The sequence below is a fragment of the Haliotis asinina genome, chromosome 1, assembly GCF_037392515.1.
Source record: "Haliotis asinina isolate JCU_RB_2024 chromosome 1, JCU_Hal_asi_v2, whole genome shotgun sequence".
Taxonomy (NCBI): Eukaryota; Metazoa; Mollusca; class Gastropoda; order Lepetellida; family Haliotidae; genus Haliotis; species Haliotis asinina.
The window spans coordinates 62,141,151-62,165,370 of record NC_090280.1 but is presented as its reverse complement, the minus strand read 5'-3'; the positions used below and the strand labels follow the sequence as shown (position 1 = coordinate 62,165,370).

Below are 24,220 nucleotides of genomic sequence, written 5' to 3'. Positions count from 1 at the left end.
GTGTGTAAGCCTGGTAAGTTGCAATGATCAGATTAGTATTTAGGGAATGCCTAACATCCTATAGAACTTTTTTTTGCCACAATCATGTAAGTCTCAGCTTTTTTATAATTGTAGCTACACATCTGAAGTCACACCTAAAATAAAACCTGTATCTTAACATAGCATAAAATATTTTAAAAATCTGAAATAAGACAACATACCATTACTCATCTTTGTTCAGAGATGATGATATGTAAGTAATTGCTTCAGGATGAAACATACATTATGGAGTGAAAAAAAACAACAACAAAAAATACACACTTGTTTTGGCATGATATATACAATTTTTTGACAACTAAAAAAGAATCAGTGAATTTGCTCACCAAATTGAATAGATCAAGAATAATTAGACTTGTAATTATTCAGCATGGAAACATTACAAGAGTGAAATCCACGCAAGGGAACATACACAAACTCCTCAACACTTGCTATAGACTGTTGAGATGCCCGAGGGAAAAAAGAGGAGAGCAAAACACTGACATCAAAGTCATAAGGACATTCAGTGACCTGAAACAATTACTTCCTCCGGACAGAATCAACAAACTGGTTCTTATAGGTTACATCAAAACACTGCCAGTCCTCAAAATTGGCTGTGCAGTTCTTAAACCTTTTTTGTGGTGTATAATTTTTTCATAAATGCAACCAGACCATCGCCTACAGCAGAACGTACCACAAGTCATTCAAGGGGGAAGTGGATTTTTCTTAAGGGCAACATCTCCATATTGTAACACCAAGTACGAGGGGGTTAGCAGCCTTTGTTGCTTATTCTAGATACTTGAACACGAAATGTTCAAACAAATTCTTTTATTTAAATGTCAGATGCTAAAGGCTAAGTCTCCTAATGAACATTATTAGGTCTATGAAGTCATCCTGTCTTGCGGCAGGGTGAATCAAGTCACTGCGAGAGAAGAAGTCATTTGTTGCCAAGGTTAGAATCCTTATGATTTGCACAGGTTGAACCAGATGGAACATGTTAGGAACTGTAAACAGATGGATCAAGCTAAGATTTAATTTCTGAAAGGTTTGGTCAATCTGAAAATTATGCTGATGATACTGGCCAAATAACCTTTATCCTACCTGCGGCTGAAGACATATATTTAATACTCCTCTTCTTTGAACAAAACGTTACAACAAGGCGTGGGTGTACATCAAATGACATTCACATGAAGCAAGCAAGTTTCGTATGCTCTAACATGTAATCAAATCAAGGCAGTGAGTGCCTGTGGCTTTTTCAAGTGTTGTGAGTCTAGGTATGTGGCGCAGAGGGAGGTAGGAATAAAAATCCAATAAATAACTAGGCTTGAGAGAGGTCTGCAAACTAGGCTGGTAAGCTGCTCCTCCATTTGTGGGTTACTGAGAAATATTTCGACTATGACACAGTGCCTGTAAGCTATCAAGTCTGGATAAAACAATCCTGATAGCTGATGGTTTAAATTAAAGTTTACGTCACTTAGGTAGACATCTCATTCATTTGGTCACCACATGATAGGCACAGCGGGACCTGTCTAAACCAGAACCCACCCATCCACCCACACCCTATTTCCCCCGGGTAAAGTCACACTCACCATCATGATGCACTAGCCAGTTATTTACAGTCTGCAGCTGGACAATACAATGACATGCAGTCATCCTAGCCACTGAGTCACACGATAAGCATAGGTGGCCATCTCTGACAACAAATAACCATGGGAAAGTTGCTCCAGCTTGTTTATTAAGATTCTGCAGTTATGAATTATAGGCATCATACACTTATGATACTGTATAACACCCACTAATCTGAACATTTTACTTGTAAATATTTTTGTGGCATACCTTGTGTTTGGACATCAGCTTATGCTCAAGATGAGCAACGGCAGTGAGGGTTCCAGGAAGTGACCCCTTGACGATATCCAGTCGGACGCCACTGATGACCCTGATGAGCAGACGCTCGATGACGACCTTCTCCTTGCCAACACGCACCTCTCTGGCAGCCATGACTCGCCCAGTCGGTGACAAGACCTACACCAAACAGGCATTTGTTACTATTTCTGATTCAACCTGATATTTCTATCACATTCAAATGTAAAATCAACCAAAATCCCACTGCACTGCAATGTCACTAACAATATTTATGCATCACAACCTGTCAATGATCTAAATATGTTGACTCACCATATATTTCACACTTTCATGAGACCGACTAATCAGGATTAAACATAATGAAACATGAGCTCTCAAAATGACAGATTTAAATACTGCTGGGGCTGCTTTCACAAATCAACTTTTCGTAAGGTTAACCTTAACTCTCATTCTTTAACAATGCACTAAGGTTACCAAAATGACTTAACATTCACCTTAGTGTTTTGTGAAAGAAGTCCCTGGACATTGATGAACATTATGACACATTGAGAACTACATTATCTTCTGAAGAATATACTTTTAATGTGTAAAGCAGAATTGTGTTTTCTTTCAGAATTTCTAAAAATATACCTGAACTTCAGTCCTTCCCTGTCCTTGACCTTGGATGATGTTTCCTTCAAGAGAAGCAATCCTTGGATCAGACATTCGCATCCTCTTCAAGACAAGGTCAGTGACCTTAAGATAGGCCTTTCGGTTGTGGTAGTAGTCAATGCGCGACCGAGACTCAATGTGGAAGCGAGTGAAAACCTCCACCTCAGCCTGCTGAAGACGCAACTGGCACCCATGACGGTCCAGTTTCTGGTTGCGATCACCAACATAGAAGCCTGAGTGGGTCAGCAGTCCAAAGTCAACACTCCGCTTGCTGGAACAGACATAAGCACATTCAATACAGAAATCTTTTTTTCACTCTAACGGATAGAAAAGAATTTTGTCATACTTTCACACTTTGGCAATGTTACGTATGTTACGTAAGTTGCTATTATGAGGACCTGTAAAATAGTCCAAGACAACTAAATAGTGCTGAGAAATCCAAATATTTTATTCCTCATTGACAACTAGCTTTTGCAGACTTAATTCTTTATTATATTTCCCATCAATGATTCAGACTCACTTAAAATACTCACGATATGTTATTGTAACACCTAAAATTGATTTCTCCTGTAACTTGGGGTAATTAACTGCAAATCTTATGCAGATGAACTACACAAGGATCATGCATCAAATTGCTGTAAATATCATGCATGTTAGCAGCTGTGTTTTGGTGCATAGTTTTCTTAAGGTTACACCAATTTTTACTGATTTTTATCATTTACTGAACATGTGATAATAATCTTTTCAATGTTACGAATTTGTTTTACAATACATCAGTTCATGTGTAAACAGTACCTTTAAACAGAATGAAATATTTTTGCAACAGTAAATTCTGAACAATTGTTTGAAGTAAGTGGCTACATTTACATTAGTGAGTATAAACTTTTGATGGGAAGTATACTTCAATAATACAATACAATTTTCACTTCAAACTGGCACTGAAACAAAACAGACACAAAATGTAAACAGAGCATTTTTTCTTTCATCTTCTTCAATCAGACTTAGAAAACTAGTCAGATTGGATTACACTAGTCCTCAAGACCAATCTTAACAAAAATAATTCCCACAGAGGTAGTAACCCATTTTTGCTTCTTGCCAAGGAAACTAGTAAGGGCATCAACAATAAAAATGCACAGCCTGGAATGTTTAAGGTGCTCCGTATTGAGGATCGGTCAAAGAAAGTCAGGGGATTCCTTAAAGTATGCTGGCAGGTCACATCAACATTCCATCACATTTGAGAACATAATGAAAAAATTAGCAGGAATCATAAAATTGTGAATGAATGATCACTGCAATTATGATGATAGCTTTAAAATAACTCATAACTCAAATTTTCTTGGTCTGCATGGCCAATTTAAACATGTTTAAATTCGCACAGCAGTAAAGATAGGTCATTATTTATAATAATGTGTGGGGAGGGTGGAATAGGAATCACTGGAAAAAGGACATTTTTCATAAAATCAAAAGCGCTTTTTCAATTTGTGTTCACAAGGGTTACAACAAAGAAACATACAAGGCAAGGGGAAGGTCAGCCCACAATGTAACGACCATCAGGAGAAGGAGATTTTTTTCAGCATGTTGATTCAACAAAAGTCTCTGACCAAACTTCTGATAACTGGCTGGTTCCATGAGATACAACAGTCTACAAACATCATCTGAATATGCAATCATAAACATATGCACTGAACTTGTTCCCCGACAGATTTTGTCAAATATATGTGCTAGTGCCTCAAAAACAAAAACATCCTTTACAACTCTCTTATCTTCCAGCAACATATTGGAGTGAAGTGCAAGAGTTGTTTTTTTATCTGCCTGAACAAACTTCAGTGGATATCCTGCTTGCCTGACAACAAACCTCCTGTGACCTCAAAATGTAACAGCAGCGAGCGGAAATGGATATTTTTCTGTACAGTTCAACTTGTGTCTAGGTATATAAATTCATGACTGTGGTAAACATCATGAAATGGTCCATCATATCATGGCTATGTTAAGCATATTGTAATAATTTGTAAGCAACAACTGTGTATGCTTGCTTTTCAAAGTCTCTGTACTCAATTTCCTTTTGGCTTAAAGACAACAATGTTCTGATCTGAAATTTTTCAATTATATAGTTATCCTAATTTTTTTTTAAAAATGGGAGTCTGGCAATGACACTGGCTGTTAGAAAGGACAATCAATCATCATGTCAAGATGGTGAGGCTCTAGTTCTGCTGTGAACCAACACACATACTCCTTGCTTGTTATCATGCGGTGATGGGAGGAATTAATCGTATTAATTGCACCTGGGCCAAACATGAAATTCAGCCAAAATTCAGTCAAAAAGAATTGCTATCCTACATTAGAAACCCTAATCTGTGTGGTTCATAAGTCGTGACCTTGCCCTTGACCTGTCATGTTAACATATAATGTTTGAACCTGAGTACAATTGGAGGTTTATCATCAGTGTGAAGTACTGAGTAGTGATGTCAAGTTGAGCTGCATTTCAATTGAACATTAAACAGTGAAGTCACACACTTCTTTAAAACTATAAATATTTCAAAATTATCCGTTAGGATAAATAGATTTCAGTAATCTTTCATCTATCCTGCCATGAAAGGACATCAATGTTCCAACAATTCCTCAACAGTGTAAAAACAAAAAGACCTTATGGGTCTTTTTTTAAAGAACCCTGATGAATGATAGCTTCTCCCTAACCCTCATTCTCATGACCAAACACGTCATGAGATCTAGTTGTTCACCAAGTAGTACCGAATAGACCAGGCACGAACAGAGATGAGTGGCAATGCCATTAATCTGACCATAATCAAGCTTGATTACCTAAAAGTATTTTCCTAAGCACTGGTTCCAAGTCCTTCAATGTGGAAGGCATCATCTTTATGGATGCTCTATAATTAGCGAGCCTAACTCTACAGCTACCTCAACAGTTCAGTAACGAGCGAGGCTAATGCCAGGCTAATGCAGTACTGATGGCAGAAAGCTTTTATATTCCTGTTCAGGTAATCAAAGGATGTTAACTGGAAGCTACTACTGGTTAACAAATTACCTTGTGATTTATGGGTTAAGGGTAATGGTAGGTATGGTTGCTGAGAAAGAATTCAAAGTAACAACTAATTTGAAGGAAACAATCAAACATGATGGTAAACAGCTGAAAGCCATCCTGCATGTGAAGCGAAGTCCCTTGATGGAAAGCAATCTCACCTTTCAAGAACACGTATCATATTATCTTTCTAAGTTCATTTTCTATAGTCTAGGAGGACAGACAATGTTTGGGATAAAATCAGGATTATTTCACACCTTTGTTTAAATCCATCTCATGTTCAAAGATATGATGCCTCAGAAATCTGGTCAGTTGTTCATAAGGGGATGAACACTCATCAGAACAAATCCTACACAAAATGCTGCCAAACTCAGCTCAATAATACTAGTTTCTAGGAAATATGTCAACTCAAAGTCTAGTAGCTTCTAGGTGGATGCAGAAAGGATTTTCATGTACATTCAGAAACGTTAAGGATAACAACTTTTTTTCCATCAAATTTGTCAATATTGTATTTCCCAACTTCTAAAATACCATTAAAAGAAGCAATTTACTTGAAGCTCAAACATCTACACAATGTTATAGAAAGGTTTGTTTTCTTTTTGAATTCAAATATTTGATTATACTATTGAGATAAAGGCCTGAATCTGAGGTAACAAGCACCAAGTCTTTTAACTCTTGGAACAAATTCTGATGACGCTGGGCCAACATGTACAGGTGGTTTCTGAGAACTGCAACTTCATCCAGAAGAAAAGTTCTGCGGGTTTTTCATCATTACTTCTATAAATAAATGTAGCATAGTTGACAAGAAATTAAAGCAATTATAGACACATTTTTTTATTCCAAGGCCACATTCTGCTGACACGCTTGCTGGGACGATTTACACAGGTGGTTTTGTCCAGAACAAATATCAGGTAAACCTAATAATGTTTTTTCATTATTTCTACAAATAACTGCAGTACAGTTGGGAAGAAATTTTAGTAATTAGGGCCAGATTTTTTACAACTGGAATATATTTTGATGGTACTTTTGCTGGGATCATGTACAGGTGGTTTCAGAGAACCAGAATCTTTCCAAGTGGAGCAAGCAAGTATGGTCTTGGGTGACTTTTAGCAATATTCCACCAAAATCACTGCAGAGGCACCATGTGAGAAATCAATAATTGGTCTTAGGAGTGGCTAGAAAATGTTAGAACGACAAGGTTACCCCATCACCCTCTTTTCTAGAGTGACTTTAGTTTTACACCACTGTTAACAATATTCCAGCAAAATCCCGGCGGGGCACACAGTGAAGACACAGGTCTTCAGCATGACAAGTGAATACCTCAACAGAGAGTCTACTCCACCACCCTTTTTTTCTAGAAGAAATGGTGTGATGTCTACTCACCTTCTTGGGGACTTAGTCTGCACCTTCCAGCCCCGAATCTGTCCGAGCTTGTTGTCTGATAGCTGTATGTCCAGTCTGCTCTCCGGTACCCACACACGGATATACATGTTGTCTGTGTAGAGGCCAGTCTTGGCAATGATGGTGACGTTGTGTGAGCCACGTGTTTCATTGCCTTCAAAGTAGATTTCTGAGCAATCGGGCGCAACCTTCAAGGAAAATAAACAGTCAAATATTAAATGCAAATAACACAAGCTGGTAATAAAAGTATCATCAAAACAATAATTTTGAAACTTCAATTGTTTCACTCATCAAAATAATTGCAGGTCACACTGAAATACCTTCCTACATGTCCTAGGTATTCATTTTAGTATATCTGTAAAACTGAAATAAGTGATTCTTACAAATACACAATGCCTTTCAGAGGGTGATCAATCACATTTGGGATTACAATTCAATTTCAATATTCTCAAAAATAAAAACAAACTGTAAACGTACAGATTCTGGTCTTTCTTGGCTTGAGCCCCATCTGGGATTCGAAACCACACTCTAAGAGTAAGGCTCATAATCAACAGCACACAAAGTCAGTGATCTAACCCACTCAGCCACTGCAGCTGCCACAAAAGAGGAAGTGGAACAACTGGTAATCTAGACCATGTACTTGTGTACCATTCTGACAAGTGTAAACTGGCACAAAATTCCCATGGATGATTTCCTTGTTGGTAAACATCACAATCAGCCATATTCCAGCTAATGACACCATCCCCAAAAGGTTTGGGCCAGACCACCTAGTAATTATACTGCACCTAACCTAACCTAACTACTGGCCCATATTTATTCTTACAACCATCCCTGGATCTTGAGCATTATTTCTAAAAAGGAATCCGTACTTCGCCAAATGGATGAAATGCTTAATATGATAATTACCCTGAGGTTTCGTTTGGTTGCGTAGCAATATTCAAGCTATGTGGCAGAGGTCTATAAGTACTCAAGTCTGGATCACACAATCCAGTGATCAACGGCATAAGCATCAATCTACACATCAGACATATGAAGACATGTGTCAACTAATTTAGCAAGTCTGACCACCCAATACATTAAACTGTTACTAGTTACCTTGAGGACATCCCGGTCTGTTGAGTGGCAGGCAGTGAGGACTGAAACATCACGGAATATCCCGACGTCAGACACAGCATAGACTTTCAAAGGGAATGAAAGTCTCTCTCCTGTCAAGATGGCCGTATTCAGAATCTCTGTCTCCTAAAGAAGAAAATAATCAATTTGAGCCATCTCCTACACAGTGTCTCCAGAACACCAACAAACAGTTGGGAAAAGATTGGCCTTCTTACAACTAATAATGGGAGCACAGATGCAGGCAACAAGCGTACAAGTGATGTTACATGTGCACTCAAATGTATTTATTAGAAGTTATCATGTGTTTGTGAGTTTGATATGGAGATATATCAGGTGTCTGAGTTAAACATCAAACGTACTTGTAACTTATAATATTTTGTCAATGATGCCACAAATGCAATAGTTTCTGCTTTTGTTTACTTAAACCCAGATCTACTGAAAATGAAACTGTAAATTCTGAAATTCATTACAAACCCACACTCTGAATTCTGAAATTCATTACAAACCAACACAAAGAAATTGTCATCTGTGTTTTATAGTCTGAACCAAAAAAATACTTTTGTGTGGAAACCTATTGATATGTTCATACTGCGTTCCCAACATCCGTCCTTTAACAGATCATCGGTACACAAGTAACATTGATAGTAGTTTTGCATAAGGGTAAACATTTCATTTCAGGCAAAACAGCCGTTTTCCAGATTGATTATGTTACAGATACATTGCAATGAAAATAGTAGCATTTCAATTTTGAACTTCATCTGGATGAGATTATTGACATCTTGCAGACTTGGACTAAGTTTGAGACAAATCAGCCCCCACACATAAATTGATTATCCCAGCTCCTGAACCATTCTTCAAACAACAAGACTGAAAATGACAGAGTGCTCAAATTGACAACCAGTAAATCCTGTTCCTGTCTGCATAGGCATACATCCATCATCTTGACAAGATGGTGGCCAATAAGGACATTTCACTAGCGCCACCTACACTTGTTACTTTGTCACTTATTCTCTGAGGCAGCATGCAAGCTCCTGCCTAAAGGGACATCACATGATCAAAAGCACATCAAACAGTCTGATGTATGTCCTCTGTCTGGCTGGGGACAGTCTAGATGCTGTATGGGACACAACTTATTCATGTAACTGTAGAAACAAACCTTTGGATGACGTCAACAGTCTGCATACTAATTTCTGTTCATAGTATGTAATATATTTTCAAAAAAAAAAGGAAGGATGGTGGCATGGACTTATTTGCAAGACCACAGAAGTGAATCAAGATGAGATAGAATTTTGAAAGAAATGCCACAAGGAATAACAGCTAAATTTCACACTTTACATAAAATTAATATAAATTCCTGAACTATCTGCCTCAAAATTAATAATCATTTCGCATCTCATGCTTAATATTTGTATTTTTTCAGTAGCTCTCTCACTGAATTTTAGTGGAATTTTAGGGGGCAGTGGGGTAGCTGGGAGGTTAAAGCATTTGCTCATCACACCCAAGACCCAGGTTTTATTCTTGACTTGGGTACAATGTGTGTAGCCCCTTTTTGGTGTCCCTGAACATTGCTAAAATCAGTAAAACAAAATTCAGTCATTCACTCACTCACTTAATCTTGAATAGCTGTGAGACAATCATGACATTGGAATGCCTTGATATTGTACAGACATTTATTGATGCCATTTCACAATAGATGAAACATATGGACCCAACATTGTCAAATTAATACAGTATCGCCTTTAACCCAAAATGCATGTTTCTTAAATTTTTTAAATAAACAAGCTATTTACATCAAAGATATTCACATGCATAAAAAAGCCTGAAATACATGAATTATCCAACATAGTATAGCATTTCTTTACCAGTCTGGGGGGTAGTGTGCTTTCTGATGTGATGTTGGAGTACACCAAGGAGATATAACCGATTAAAAGTCACATTGTAATCAGAAGTATCGGCCTGAAAAGTATGTCTGACCAATCCATCATGAAGGCATCAAAGACGAAAGTTCCTTATCAGCCTAGTGAAGCCATTGTTAATGACTAGTTAAGCCTTCCGCCATAATGATCTCCTCTAAATATATCAGTATATGTGTTGGTTGTGACAATCACAGACACCAGTGGCTGTCATCAAAACCACCATCACCTCTCATTCTGTAACAACTTTTATCCAATATCTGTCTTGGAGCAGGCGTTTAGGAATGTCAATGTGCCATTAAACCATCACAGAGTATGCCTCATCAGTTTCATTCTTGTACAAGCCTCATCAAGACAATGTCAAATTGAGGGATAATTTCCCCCAATAAAACCCTAGCCAGTCCAGAAAACCAATTCTGAATCTTGGCACAGAATCAGTAGGCACAGTGACCCATGACATCAATAGTACTGGCACTTCAACCTTCTGGGAAATCAATCCCCGGATGCCAAGTCCAGTCACAACAAACATTCAAGTGAAGGTCACTGTGGCACCTCGGCACAGCCACATCTTCGAAGGTCATGGCAGAAATACATAGCAACCTCATCACATGAATTTATATTGACTGCTTATTCAAATTTAAACAATAAGTCGGACAAGGTGAATTTCTGAAAAGGTTATTATTGGATTTTGCTTTGAGAAAACGAAAGATTTCCATCTTGCCCAACAGAAAATATACCCCTTTATCACCAAGTGGCGCACACAAGAACAGATTGTGAATGAATATTTGCATGAAATCATGTACCATCTCAAGCCAGAACATGTCATTGTGTGGAGCTTAACTATTATTCCCCATTATGGAAAGAAGATATTCAGAACTTGGAGACTTTCCAAAGTGTCCATCATGGTTTCCTAGTTGATAATCTATACGTTATTATTCCCGGGACTTTGCACAAAACATACTATAAAAACACACATAAACATTACTGTCAATTTGCAGAAGATGTAAGTAACTTAAAATTACATATAATTATTTTCATTCCATCCATGTGGAAGTTTTCTGAAGTTTCCAAAACTTTTCCTTTCAAGTTTGTTTAGATACTGGAAAATAATTCTAATATGAAAGAAATCCAAGACTGCTGTTTGCAAAACACGACTAACCAATGTAGACTGTGACACTTTAAATGTGATGCTATCTAGACCCCTCCAAGATTCTGTCTGTGAACAATAATCCAGTGACTTCAGAGCACTTTACATTACTGGTAATGATTGTAACTTTCATTTTATGCTACCTTTAGCAATATTCCTGCAATATCATGGCAAAGACACCAGAAATGTGAAATGTGGGGAATTGAACACAGATCCTCTGCATGACAAGCACACAATTTAACCACTTGGCTACCTCATTCCCCATTTTCAGTGAAGTCAGAAATTACTGATACATACTTCGCATGGGTCAAATGCGCGTGCAAGTTGAGTTGTGAAACTATTATTTGCAACGCCTTCCAAGACACATATATGTGAATACTTAATTAAAAATGGCCTCAAAGAAATGTGATTTCTCTTGAATTTCCATAAACGAGATCTTGTGACTATACAAATACTGTTGCAAAATATACTGCAACCTCACAAATATGTTGTTGCTTCATGCTGCATAGAGCAACATTCCAGCTATATAGTGGTGGTCTGTAAAGAACTGAGTCTGGGCCAGACAATTCAGTGATCAATATTCTCTCATACAGACCCCGAAGCAAATATAACCAAGAAAGTCTAGAAAACATGGCAGTCTAGATTTCCACAGCTTCAGGGCTCTTTTTCATTTCATTTTAATTTCTTTCACTATGAACTCTTGTCAGTACAATATGATCATTTCAGAGACTAGTTGTCAATCTAAGTGATCAATAACATGAACAGGTCTACACAATTGGGACATAATGACGTGTAAACCAAGTCAGTGAGCCTGGCCACCCAATCACGTTAGTCACATCTATGACAAGCATGGGTTGTTGAACTCCACTTCTAACACAGATCTTGTGTGAAAAAAAAAATGGACCCCAAATGTGTCTGGGCAGCATGGGGAGTTTACGTGATTAGACCTTCTAATGTCATATTTGAGGCTGTATGGAACAAAAACAGTGGCCATATTGACCAAAGGGGACACAACTCCGAACTTAAACTACACGATCATGTGAATGTACTTTGCTACTTGTGCCCATCCAGTTCTCACAAACAGTCTGCAGAATGTCCCCCAAGAGTTGTACACCACATGGACAGGAGACTGAAGACTGTGGACTCATTAATGGCAGGTCTGAAGCAGGGCATTAAGCTGAGTCGTGAAGACATTTCTCAGGCAGTTCTGTACAGTACCTCATAACAATTCTCCTAACATTCCTGTTGATGGAGTCCAGCACACACTAATTTAACTAGATGTTCATTGTAAAATTTACTTTCCTCCATTAACGATGCCATTAATGTCTGCACTTTAGGCAAGCCAGCTTTGTTTACAAGGATTGCCACCATCAGGATGACATCAAGGTACTGTTGCAGCAGATGGTTCTGAACCAGGAGTGAGTGAGTCTAGTTTCATCCCACTTTTAGCACTATTCCAGCAATATCACCGTGGGAGATACCACAAATGTGCTTCACTTGGGTCTTTGGCGAGACGAGTGACTGCTATAACCATTAGGCTACCCCACTGCCCCATGGAACCAGGAATTCAGTGGCTAATCTGAACATGCAAAACTACATAAAGGTAACATATCTACATGAAACTCACCTTGAAAACAGGGACAATTCTTTCATGGTAGCGTCCTGCGATCTTGATGCGTGCTGTGACGCGAGAGTTGCGAGGGGGGTAGTAGGAGTTGAGTGCTGGGGCATTCTTCTCATAGTCGATTGTCCAGATGATGCGACCATTTTCAGGACTCATGATGCTGTCCTCAACCTCAAACTGCCAGTGGAAGATCTCCAGGGAGCTGAAACAATAGCGCATGTTAATTAGAACACTTAAGTCAGACTGTATCTTGCACCTGAGATTGACTTTAGTCACAGGAACTTTTAGCAATATTCCAGCAATAAGGTGGGGGACACCAGAAACAGGCTTCTCACATTGTACCCATGTGGGGCTTTGAACCAGGGTCTTCAGTGTGAAGATTGAATGCTTCTACCTCACTACCCTCATAACATGATCAAGAACAAGACTGTAATATACTAATGGTGATGTCACGCCTAAAGTGCTTATTTTTTCAAACTGATATTTTAAGAAGATCAATTAAGTGCTTAAAGCTAAGCAACTAATATTTCCAGTTTAACACTGTTATTCTATCTGTCTTTTTTCCCATCTTGATTAAGCCCTGTCAAGGATCACATAATTATTTTCTTTTTCCCATTTTTTTTGCTTCTATTTCTTGAACTATTTGCTGAGAGCCAGAATTATAATATTTTCATGTTTCTCCTTTTGAAAGATCTTCGCTACATAAATGTTGTCAATAAAGCATAGGGAGATCTTTTCGTTAAAACATTTTTGTTGGTTCTTAGCAATACTCCGGATACATGAATTGTAAGTATCAAGCCTTGACCAGACAATCCAGTGACTCAGATACCATGAACACTGACTGGGTAAGATGAAACACTATCAAGTGACCAACCCTGACCTGTTAAGTAATCCAGCTGCCTCTTACAGGTCAAAACATTTTGAAATTACCTGAAGGAATGATATAAATTCAGCAGGAAGCAAATGTACTGTAAGTCCCCATGGTCCATAGTATGGTGATGTACCTTCAGTTGTTGGCGATCAATAGCCTGTTTCTATATTGTATTGTCATGTATGGTTATGTTTTATTTAGATTTTAATACTAGATATAAATTTTTATCTGTGACCATCTAGTTATTTTACTATCCATCATGGATAGCTATTAGTTTGAAACGTATTGTGTAATATTATCTTAAAACTGTGTAACTTCATCTTGGCATAATATGGCTCAAATACTGCCGACATGACTTACACTCACTCAATCACTCTGGCAGCCAATTGCTGAAGCACAGTCTAGATACACATCAGTAAAACATTTGAATCTGAGCTCCATAACAGCCATTACATATACACAGTTGTGACACAACGAGCTGTAAACAGAGATACCTGTTATTAGTGTATTGTCCCCAGGTACTAGTGATCACAGCCTCTCTTGGATTATATTGACACAAGACCTGTGAGCTACCGGCTATATCAATGTAAACATGTTTCACTGGCATGGAATCGTTTGTCTTACCAAGGCCATAAACCACGGAGATGAAATCATCATGGCTCTTGCAATAAGCAGACGCCATGACCTGACACTTCTTAATCCTGGAGTTTCCTTCATTTTGACAATTTTACTTGGATGTCCTGTTATCAGAATTTGAATATTGCCTGTCAAATTACCATATGGCAATATATAACAGAGCTAAGGTTGATATGTTTGACAAAACATATAGTCAGGGTGTGAAACGTCGAGACATTTCAGGCAGACCAGAGGGCAGACTAAATGTAAAACTTGCCAGCCCTCACCATAACTTACCTGCCTATAAACAATACTAATTTACTAAGGATAATTAATTTGAGACCTGTAAAATAATAATGATTTTAATTTTAATCTGTACGTCAGGAAGGTGAATTATCAAACATGGCAGTCCATGTTGGAAATAACCTGTCCCAGGTTCACATATTTAGGTTACACATGGCTTTCTTCGAATAATCAAGTTTGGGTCAGGTAAACTAGGGGTTGATACAATGAGCAACACCCATGTCATCATGGACCAATGACATGCAATTAAAGTCGTAAGTTTGCTCTGCTAAACAACTTCATCACTTGATCCATCGAGACAGAATTACCATGGGCGTGTATCAAATGAATATACATTCTGCAAACAGCTGTTTTTATCTCTCAGACACCAGGTATGTAACCTAAACTAAACTGAAGTACCCTCCATGAAAAGCCTTGTACAATTTGATTATCTTCAAGATCCACTCCAGTAGACCATGAACACAATTCAGATTGAAATGCAGTCCCTTTTCCAAAAGACACATATACTTAAGCCGTAACAGTTATCCACTCCTGCAGACCCTCATAATTTCATTAAAAAACTGATATCATGATCTATTCCAAAATGCTATACCCTCCCTCCAAACCCACATTTTAGAGACCCCTCCAGGAGACTCACTCCTGTAGAACCAAACAACAGCTTATCTCAACTTAATATAATGATCTCATAAACTACAGCAACAGAAAGACCCCAGAATCTGCAAGATTGTTTTATGCAACACCTGCTTATTGGCTGTCTGTATACAAAACAACCCCGCAATAGACAGCCACCATTATCACAGCAGCCACACATCTCCTAAATTAACCTTTCACAACAGAGGAACACCAAATGAACAATGTGTTTGCTTTTCCAAAACTAAATTCCGTCATCACCGTCCGCAGCCATAAATCAGGACCCTGTGACAGCATTATAGGTACCAAGAAAGCCCTTTTCGTTTAAAGTTGGGTCCGATGGAGGCGAGCCCGTCTCCCACTTAAGCTGGCTACCTGTAGATCAGAGTGGAGCGTCAGACAACAAACAAAACCCCGTGGAGAGCTTTAACAGGGTATAACCTGTGTCTCATAAACCACAGGCCAGGTAAATAAGGGTCCCTCCCATGGGGGAATTCTTCCACAGGAGTGCAAGCTGACCCTGATGTGTCCAGGGTATATTAGCCCATTCAATGACTTTCCAACATTAAAAGGCTGAAACACTTATATGTTTTAACTCTTGGAGATATATAAACCATACCTAGATATTTATTGTGCTTCTGAAGAGTGAATAACACTTTTATTGCATACTGAACATTCTTTATTCTTCACCTTTGCTCTCTATAGGTGTGTTAATGAGTGATGTTAAAATAATTGGCGGTAAGCAAATTTCAGCAATGCATTAGAGGAGCTGGGGGCTTTTCGACAATCTTCTCAAACCAAATCTATTTTTAACAAGAACCTGAAATTGGAAAATTCTCTATGAAGACATACAGGCATAGGGAAAAAAGAACTTTCCCTGTCATTGTTTCTCATGCAATACAAGAGGTCCTGCTTTCTTGCATCAGGTCTCTTGGCTCTGTGGCACTCCCACTAATCAGCACCTTAGCATTCAGGGGAGACAAATACAGTGAGCACATGAAAAGTAATCAGTGTACCATTATATGAGTATTCTATTAATATCAGGATGTGGAGCTCTAAGAACCATCCTGACATACAGAATTCTGAGGAGTTGATAAAGTCTAGGCAACTTCAAAACCTTATAAAATCCCGACAGACCTTACCACTATTTTATGCCTTCATTAACATAAATTCAGTGAGGATAATTTTGGAGTGTCAAATGCACCCAAACTCATAGGGAGAATCACCTAGTCCCTTTCACTAACACTGCAGTCCGAGATCTCTAGCAGAGCCAGTTTTGTGTGTATTTTAAGGTTTTGTTTACATTGAAATTAATGCTCATCATGCCTGTAGCCAATTTACTTCTTCCCACCCCCACACCTGAATACAAAGTTTCAAGATTTGTTTATTTCAATACATCATCTCAAAATAGACAACATTCCATCACAACAATGAGAATTCATTCAGCAACATTCCTAAGAAAAATTCTTCCAGTTTTCAAGTGTTTTCCATACGTCTGCTACAGACTCAAACAAGCAGACGGCTTCCTGCCAGTTCCAAAATGGCTACTGTTATGAGCCCACAGAGGTAAGATGGGGGCAGTTATAAACAGCTATTTTGATTGCCAAGTGTCTGGATGCTAGGGATGTCAAGAAAAGATCCTCCCCTCATTGAAGCAGCGGCCAACATTTTCAAACATGATCTGAAGCAAATCAGGCCTTGTGTTCAAGCTGCTACGACCCATAGACATTTTGTAATCCTACTTCAGCTGAAAGATAGTTGTTTTTGTCAAAGGACAAATTAATTTTGTAGTAATCCAGTGCCTGTCCCCTCTTAGCATTAGTGTTTTGTCGGCTCAGTTGGACATCAATGGTATCGTCTGCTTTACTTGCCCTTGTCAAGCAAGCAGTCCATTTATCTCAACTGTTGTATCGCCTTTGTGTCATTACACAAGCATTAGCAAGTTCTGATCCGGACTGCCATACCTCAGCTTACAAGCTACATCGCTGACCTGTCTTTCACACATCCTTCAAGACAAGCTTTTGTTTTTTCACATGCCCACAGAGCATATCTCACTGGAGAACCTGAGCAGTCATTCTCCTAAACAAGCTCTTTAAAGTACATGTACAGCAAACACATAGGCGACAACCATTTGCCTATGCAAAGATGCTGCATGATCTGGTCTCACAACAATGTTGACAAATTTCAATAAAAAAAAAAGGTGTGTCTCGGGTTCTCAGAAAGGTGGTCTCCACAACACTCTGGGTCTTTTATGTAAAACATTTTTTGTAAATTCCGATAGTTATAAATAACCGTTTTTCTAACTGGGAGTTTAAAACGTGACAGTTTGAACGGTTTCTTTATTAAAACAAATAGCAGTGTGGGAGAAAATAAACACTTAGTCTCTGAAAATATATAGTTTTGATTGAAACAAATAAGTCTTTTTAAACAGAAAAGGAGCCCAATATAGTTCCATTATCTCTAACAGAAGGAACTTATTTATGCAATGTGCAATACCAAAAGATGTTTATTATTTAAGTTACATTGTATAAACATGCCAAGTGAAATATTGTTTTCAAAATCTGACAAACTGTCAGGAATGATGTTCAGATTTTTCACATGTAGTCAATCAGAGTGTGGATGACATTATACATGGTTGATGTTCCAATTCTTATTCAAACCATTCCCAGCCATGTTGGCCCATCAGCCTAAATCATCATTGGGAGACATGTCTAATTAGCAGGCATGCAGAGGCATAGACACCACCAAATGAACACCATTAAGTGCCCAACATAACATGGCCTTCTAACTCTCACTAGCGTTTCAATATGGCAGCACTCGGTCAGGATGTTTCTGAAGAGACAAATACTAATTTCCAGTCAAGCCCTTAAATTAGCCAGCAGTCTGATGAATGTTTCATGTCACTGAACACGCTTGTCAAACCTTTCATATATCTTCTAACCTCTCTTTCACATGCATTGTCACAACCTTCAGAGAATGAATCAAAAGCTGAGTAACTTAACTGCAAAGCATTTGGGTGGAAATTTACAGGTCCCATAACCCTTAGATGACAACAGCAGGAATTCTTTCAACAGGCCTGTCCTCACAGCTTTCATTGGGACATTCAGCCACCTTGTTCAAATCCAATTCATAGCACTATGAACAATCTAACAGTGAGAATAGTCTCCAGCTAAGAAAGCACTCAGCCATGACTGTGAAGGGTATATGCAGAAACCTCCAGGCTATCAATTTCTCATGCAGTCTTGTTTTAATACCTTTTTTGTTCTTCATAAGCTACACACATAAAGGTGTCCCTATGCCATCCAACTTTACACCTTTCAAGTTTGTTCTTTTGTGGGCACAGAAAGTAATAGAGACACTACATAAAACTTTTCCCAAGGCAGCCATGCTGAGAAGCAGTAAAGCATACAATAGGGGATGGCCATCCTCCGCAAGGTATGGAGGTCTGTCCAGACCAGTTTATTCGTCTGTCTGATGTATTACACCACACTCAGCAATATTCCAGCTACGTGATGCTGGTTTGTAAATAATGAAGCTTCAAGCTTGGACGAGACAATCAAGTGACTGACACCATGAGTATCAGTTTTTGCTGTTAGAATCCAAAGATATCAATTAACCAATTAGTGAGCTTGATCCCTTTGATTATGCCAAATGACCAGTAGTTGTTGCTGAGTGGGTGCATGTAGTTTTGTGCCACTCTAAGCAATATTCCAGTAATATCACTAGGGAAAAGATAGAATTTCACATGTTGTAGTGAGTAAGTTTAGTTTAACACCACTTTTAACAATATTGCAGCAGTATCACAAACAACTGGGAACACCAGAAATGGGCTTTACACACTGTACCCATCTGGGGAATCAAACCCAGGTAGTGCAAACACTTTAACCTCTAGGCTAACCCAGCTCAGATGCCTTGACTACAAGCCAAAGAAAATAACGCCATCAGCAAGCTGACATGGTCTGGATGTCATATACGGGATAAACCCATGCTACACAAGCTGTCATCACACCCAAACTCGGACAACCATGACCAAACATTTCCTGATTAGTCCCCTATTTCTATAGTGTAAAATATCAATTTAATCAACATTTGTGCTATATCGGATTTATCCTCTACTGATAGGACTGACTGAAGCACTGACTGGCATTATTTTTGTGTCCAGGAAATGTGTTTCATTACACTGTATTCTTTGATCTTTTATCAACATGCATCCCTGGTGGCATGTGGTCTGATTTTCAATGCACAGCACACAAATCAGCAATGTTGGTCATGGATAGTCCATGGAACATCCTTGGATGACTGATGGTGCCTTACAGCTTGGTCTCTGAGAGTTTCCAGAAAACCAGGCAAGTAACAAACTGATTTTTTAAAAATATGCAACTGTTCACCAGACAGTTAAAGGGTACCTGGTGGGACCTAATAGACAGGACCCAAGGAAGGAATATTAAAAAAAATAGCAAAGTTAAATAATCACCTAAGTTAATGAACTATGCACAAGACATCTGCACGACTTTGTGCTCTTTCCAAGTGGTTAAGAAGGCAATAGACTGATACCACCCTGCACTGAGCTACACCCCTTCATGCCTCGGAATGCCACAAACGACCATTTGATGTTTGCCAGGCTTCTCATTCTCCATGCTACTGACAAAGCAAAGTAATTGCACAAAGTACTTCAGTTCTATCTTGACGGATTTGAAGTCAACATTGTTGGGTGCATAACTTTAGGCAAAATTTCCAGCTCAAAATTATCTGATGTTGTGAATTCCCAGAATACCGATGGATAATAAAGCCTTTTAACATACGTCTTCGTGTCAAATCAAAGAATTGTTCATAATCATGATTCATCCACTTTATCAAAGAAACAGACAGCAAAATCATTTACGGTTGTTCTAACCCTTTATCTAAAATATAACAAGATATAACCTTTCATCTGACACATTAAAAGCAAGTCAGAGCTCGATTTTTTCTGTGAGTCGGTTGTGATAATTCCATTGATGTTTCAGATGACAAAGAATGTAAAATGTTCCAAAATGGATTTGATAACCTGTTGACATGGAAATGGCTTATTGAAACATCTCTTTATGCCCAGTAGCAAACTGTCAAGTCTGTTGCAAACCAAGAGTCTTTAACCCCTAATTTGCACACAATGACATCAACACACTAACTTACAGATCTCCATTCTTCAAACGAACAAAGTGTGTCCACAAAAATCATGAAAGCAATTTATTTTTTCATCCTTTGCATTCTAAATGTTAGCTTCAATAACACCAAGGGTAGGCATGAAACATTCACGACCAGAAACATTTGATACCGAAATCTTTCTTGATGTTTTTCCCCACTTCCTTTTTGCAGAACACAAAGCCATGTTGTAAATTACGAACAAACTTAACCTGAGCCATAAATAAAATACAGTGAAAAAAGTCCTGTATTTGATGAGTCATTTTCTGATTGGGTGTATTGAGAGTCTTCAAAGATCTGTAAGAGTAATAAAGACTGAGTTATCACCTTGTCTGCTAAAACTCTTCAACAAAATCAAATCAGGAACTCTGCAAAAACTATCGCTGCCAATTTCCTCATCTCTTTGAGGGTTCCTGCAAGCAGAGGACCTTGTGTGTTCTACTTCTGAAGCCACAAACACAAAGTGGCCATCTGCTTCCAGATGATACGACTATCCAGTCAACTGGTTACAAATGGCAAGGTTTAGGCAAGATAGAAAATAGCTTTTTACTTCACAACTAAGCATAACTAAATTTCTTTCATACAAACAATTCATAAATATTCTTCAACACTGAAAACAAATGTGGGGAATCAAACCAAGGTCTTCAGCATGATGAGAGAACGCCTAAACCTGTAGGTTAACCAAATTACCCCAGGTTTTCAAACACTTAATGAATTGGAAAAGTCAGTCATTCCCAAGAGTGAAATATTTGAAAGTAAAGTCTTTGAAAGGCTTTTAGATGTGATAGTTTTAGACTAGCTTCCCAGTTCTGAAGAATCTGGTGGACAAATAAACCTGCCAAATAACAATCTTTATTTCACAGCTTGCACACTGGTACCTGTATCTGGAAGAATTATGTCCTTTAAAACCTGCATGGATTTTTCAACAATTTTTAACTACATCTGCCCTACTGGAACCCCCAACATCACTTATTTGCCATGATTGCCATTCCATCCCACAAGGTTCTTCAGCTCCCATGCAAAATAGTTCGCTCTGGGAACAAGGTTAATTTCATGTAAAATTTACAAAATAGAATTTCGTTGAAAATCTGACAGTTCATTCACGATGTCCTTGCATCAGTGTTAAAACCAAGTGTAAATTCAGCCATGAGAAGAACTTCTTCATGAATACAATCAATGGGCAAAAAGTAGATTTTCCATATAAATCCGCATAGCACTGAAAAGCTCCTTGCCTCACAGACGTAAGGCTCTAATCCATTATACAAGCATGCTACAGAGGTCGGCCTCTACCTCAAGGAGTTCCCCAGAACACAGTGCCCACGCTGAGGTTTTCTGAGAGTAGCAACTCCTCCTCTCCATCTTTGCTCTCCATAGCTTACAAAGACCATGTTCTGGTCTATGAATATTTCATAGGCAGATCAATACTGGCAGGAATGTTCTGGGATTGTCTACAGACTCGCCTCTCACACCAGTCAGGACAATCAAATAACTCTAACATTTTCTTGCTTCCCTATTTTCATCTTCAACCCTCAAGAAACAAGGGGCAAGCTAATCTCTTTATGTGTTTTACTGTTTCTCTATTTTGTTGTCACTCTTCTGTGGCAATTAAAGTAATTTTGTTCACCTTGACAGAATTGGAATCAATAAAAGAAAAAAAGCTCTCATATTGTGATTTGCATTATGTGTATAAAGACTTGAAGTTCACAACAAATGTTTTTAATTTCTCCTGGATGAAAGAAACAATTCTTTTTACTCTAAAAGTTTGGTGTCCCTTCAATCAGTCACAGGATGGTCCTTTGTCAGCCCTTTCTTTCAAACGAACACACAAAAATGCAAACCATATTTATCATCCAAAACTGACTCCACAGTAGGTATCACTTGTGTGATATGAAGCAATATCTGCATTGTAGATAACGTCACAACTGAATTGAATTACATCATCAGTTAATGACCTTACAATGCTTTGACATGTTAACAACAAAGGTGACAATGCTATGAGGTCACAATGCTGTGGCCTCAGGAGGATCACTGTTGAAGAAGTCTGATGTCAGTTTTGTGTTCAGATAAATTACATTCTTTTTCTGACTACTGATGAAGGATGATTTTGGATGATAAAAACAAGCTCAAAATCGTGTCTTCTAATATCAAACAGATCAGCAATCGTTGATTAAGGTAAAATATCCTAAGTAAGACTTAGATATTTTAACTTTAATCAACTTATAACGATACTTGTTATCACAAAACACTTGGGAGAGATTCTGTATTTACCAAATCCTTACTCGAAACTTGAAAATTACACAAACACAGTTCAATAAAATCTACTCCAGTTCCTGCTGGTTCATGATAATAAGTAACATTCACATTCACAATTTTCTCTTCACTATCCCTGATGATGATGTTCAAGGAGTGCTCTCCAGTCAAGTCTATATTTAGACAGATTTTGCTCATATATTTGACAGTAAGCCACCCAAAATATCCTGAACATCAGACAAGCCTACCTGAAAGCTGGCTTTGTGAGAGATGCTGATGGCTAATTGTCAAAGATTCTGACGCCCAGGCTATCGAGTATGTACGCATGCTTAAGCTTGCAGGTGGGGGTGGGGGGGTGGGGTGGGGAATGGACTTTCATGAACTACACCCAATATTCTCTGCTATGGCAGTGAACGCATTGTATGACAGACTAAAGAAAAGGGCTGTATGGAAATGCTCGTTAATGTTCATCAGAATTAGCTTACTGAGTGACCTGGACGAATATGTCTGCCAAGTTAAAGATGGCAAAAGGTAGAGAGGGGTAGAGAGAGGTAGAGAGAGAGAGAGAGAGAGAGAAGGGTAGAGAGAGATAGGGTAGAGAGAGAAAGAGAGAGAGACACACACACACATCACCCCTTACCCTCTTGCACACACAAAACACACCTTCACTACAACCCCCTTCCTATACACCTAGACGTGTCGCATATATGCCCATGCCACAGACACCCTTGTACACCACAGCACCAAACCCACCCATATACACCGCAGACCCTGCACACATATGCCCAGCACACACTTCACACCCTGACACCACAGTCCCTCTCTCCCCACCACAGAGGTATGTATCAGACACAGCACATATATGCCCCACGCCCCAGCCCTGCTTCTCCCCCAATATGTATCACAGACTCTGCGCACATTATCCCCACCCCATACCTTAATGGTTTACACAACCGCTGACCACCAAAATCAGGAAGGTAGACAAAAAATTCGCAATTGGGAGTTTGAACATTATCGCCAAGTCATTAAACCCAAATAAGAAATAAAGCATCTTAAGTTGTCTGCATGCATATTCCACTACAAGACACTAAAACGACAGCATGTTCAGGATCTACTCAGTTATATACCATATTTATATCAAAACCTACTAACCATATGTTTACAGTTATAAAACAACAGAAAGAAAATTTTAAAGTATTAATCTTTTGACTGCCAACTTGAAAAATGTGAGATAAAAAAAATGCTCCCCAGTTGAAACTGAATTCAACAATGTCTTGCCAATGTATGTTTCCTGTATATAGCCAGTATACGTATTGGGCACAAGGTGCTATGTGACAGTGTAGTGTGACCCAGACAAGTGTAATGGCTTGAGATCCCCCATGTATTGATGACATTCTACACACGAATCTTCTCTGCTGCAGTGTGATGGTGTCTTGCCCTAATCCTTTGTTAGGTGAGATCTACATGCTGAGAAGCCTTTCTCTGATGAGAGTGTGGCACTGTGGTAGATATGCCTACAAAACTTTATCAGGGAGAGGGAGAGAGGCACCTGATCTTTGTCACAAACTGAGGCAGCAGAAAATCAGTTCAACCTTCATCTCATGGGGTG

General features: G+C 38.6%; 1 protein-coding gene across 1 annotated transcript in view; it reads right to left on the bottom strand.

Moving 5' to 3' along the window:
- The window catches only part of LOC137295690 (transmembrane protein 132E-like), a 78,440-nt gene that overhangs the window by 6,291 nt on the left and 47,929 nt on the right, over positions 1 to 24,220 (bottom strand). The window contains exons 4-8 of the mRNA XM_067827177.1: positions 12,768 to 12,966; positions 8,063 to 8,206; positions 6,950 to 7,155; positions 2,509 to 2,800; positions 1,852 to 2,037 (exon numbers count right to left, since the gene is read on the bottom strand). Coding sequence (XP_067683278.1) covers positions 1,852 to 2,037; positions 2,509 to 2,800; positions 6,950 to 7,155; positions 8,063 to 8,206; positions 12,768 to 12,966 — 1,027 coding nt within the window. The remainder of the gene's footprint in view (positions 1 to 1,851; positions 2,038 to 2,508; positions 2,801 to 6,949; positions 7,156 to 8,062; positions 8,207 to 12,767; positions 12,967 to 24,220) is intronic.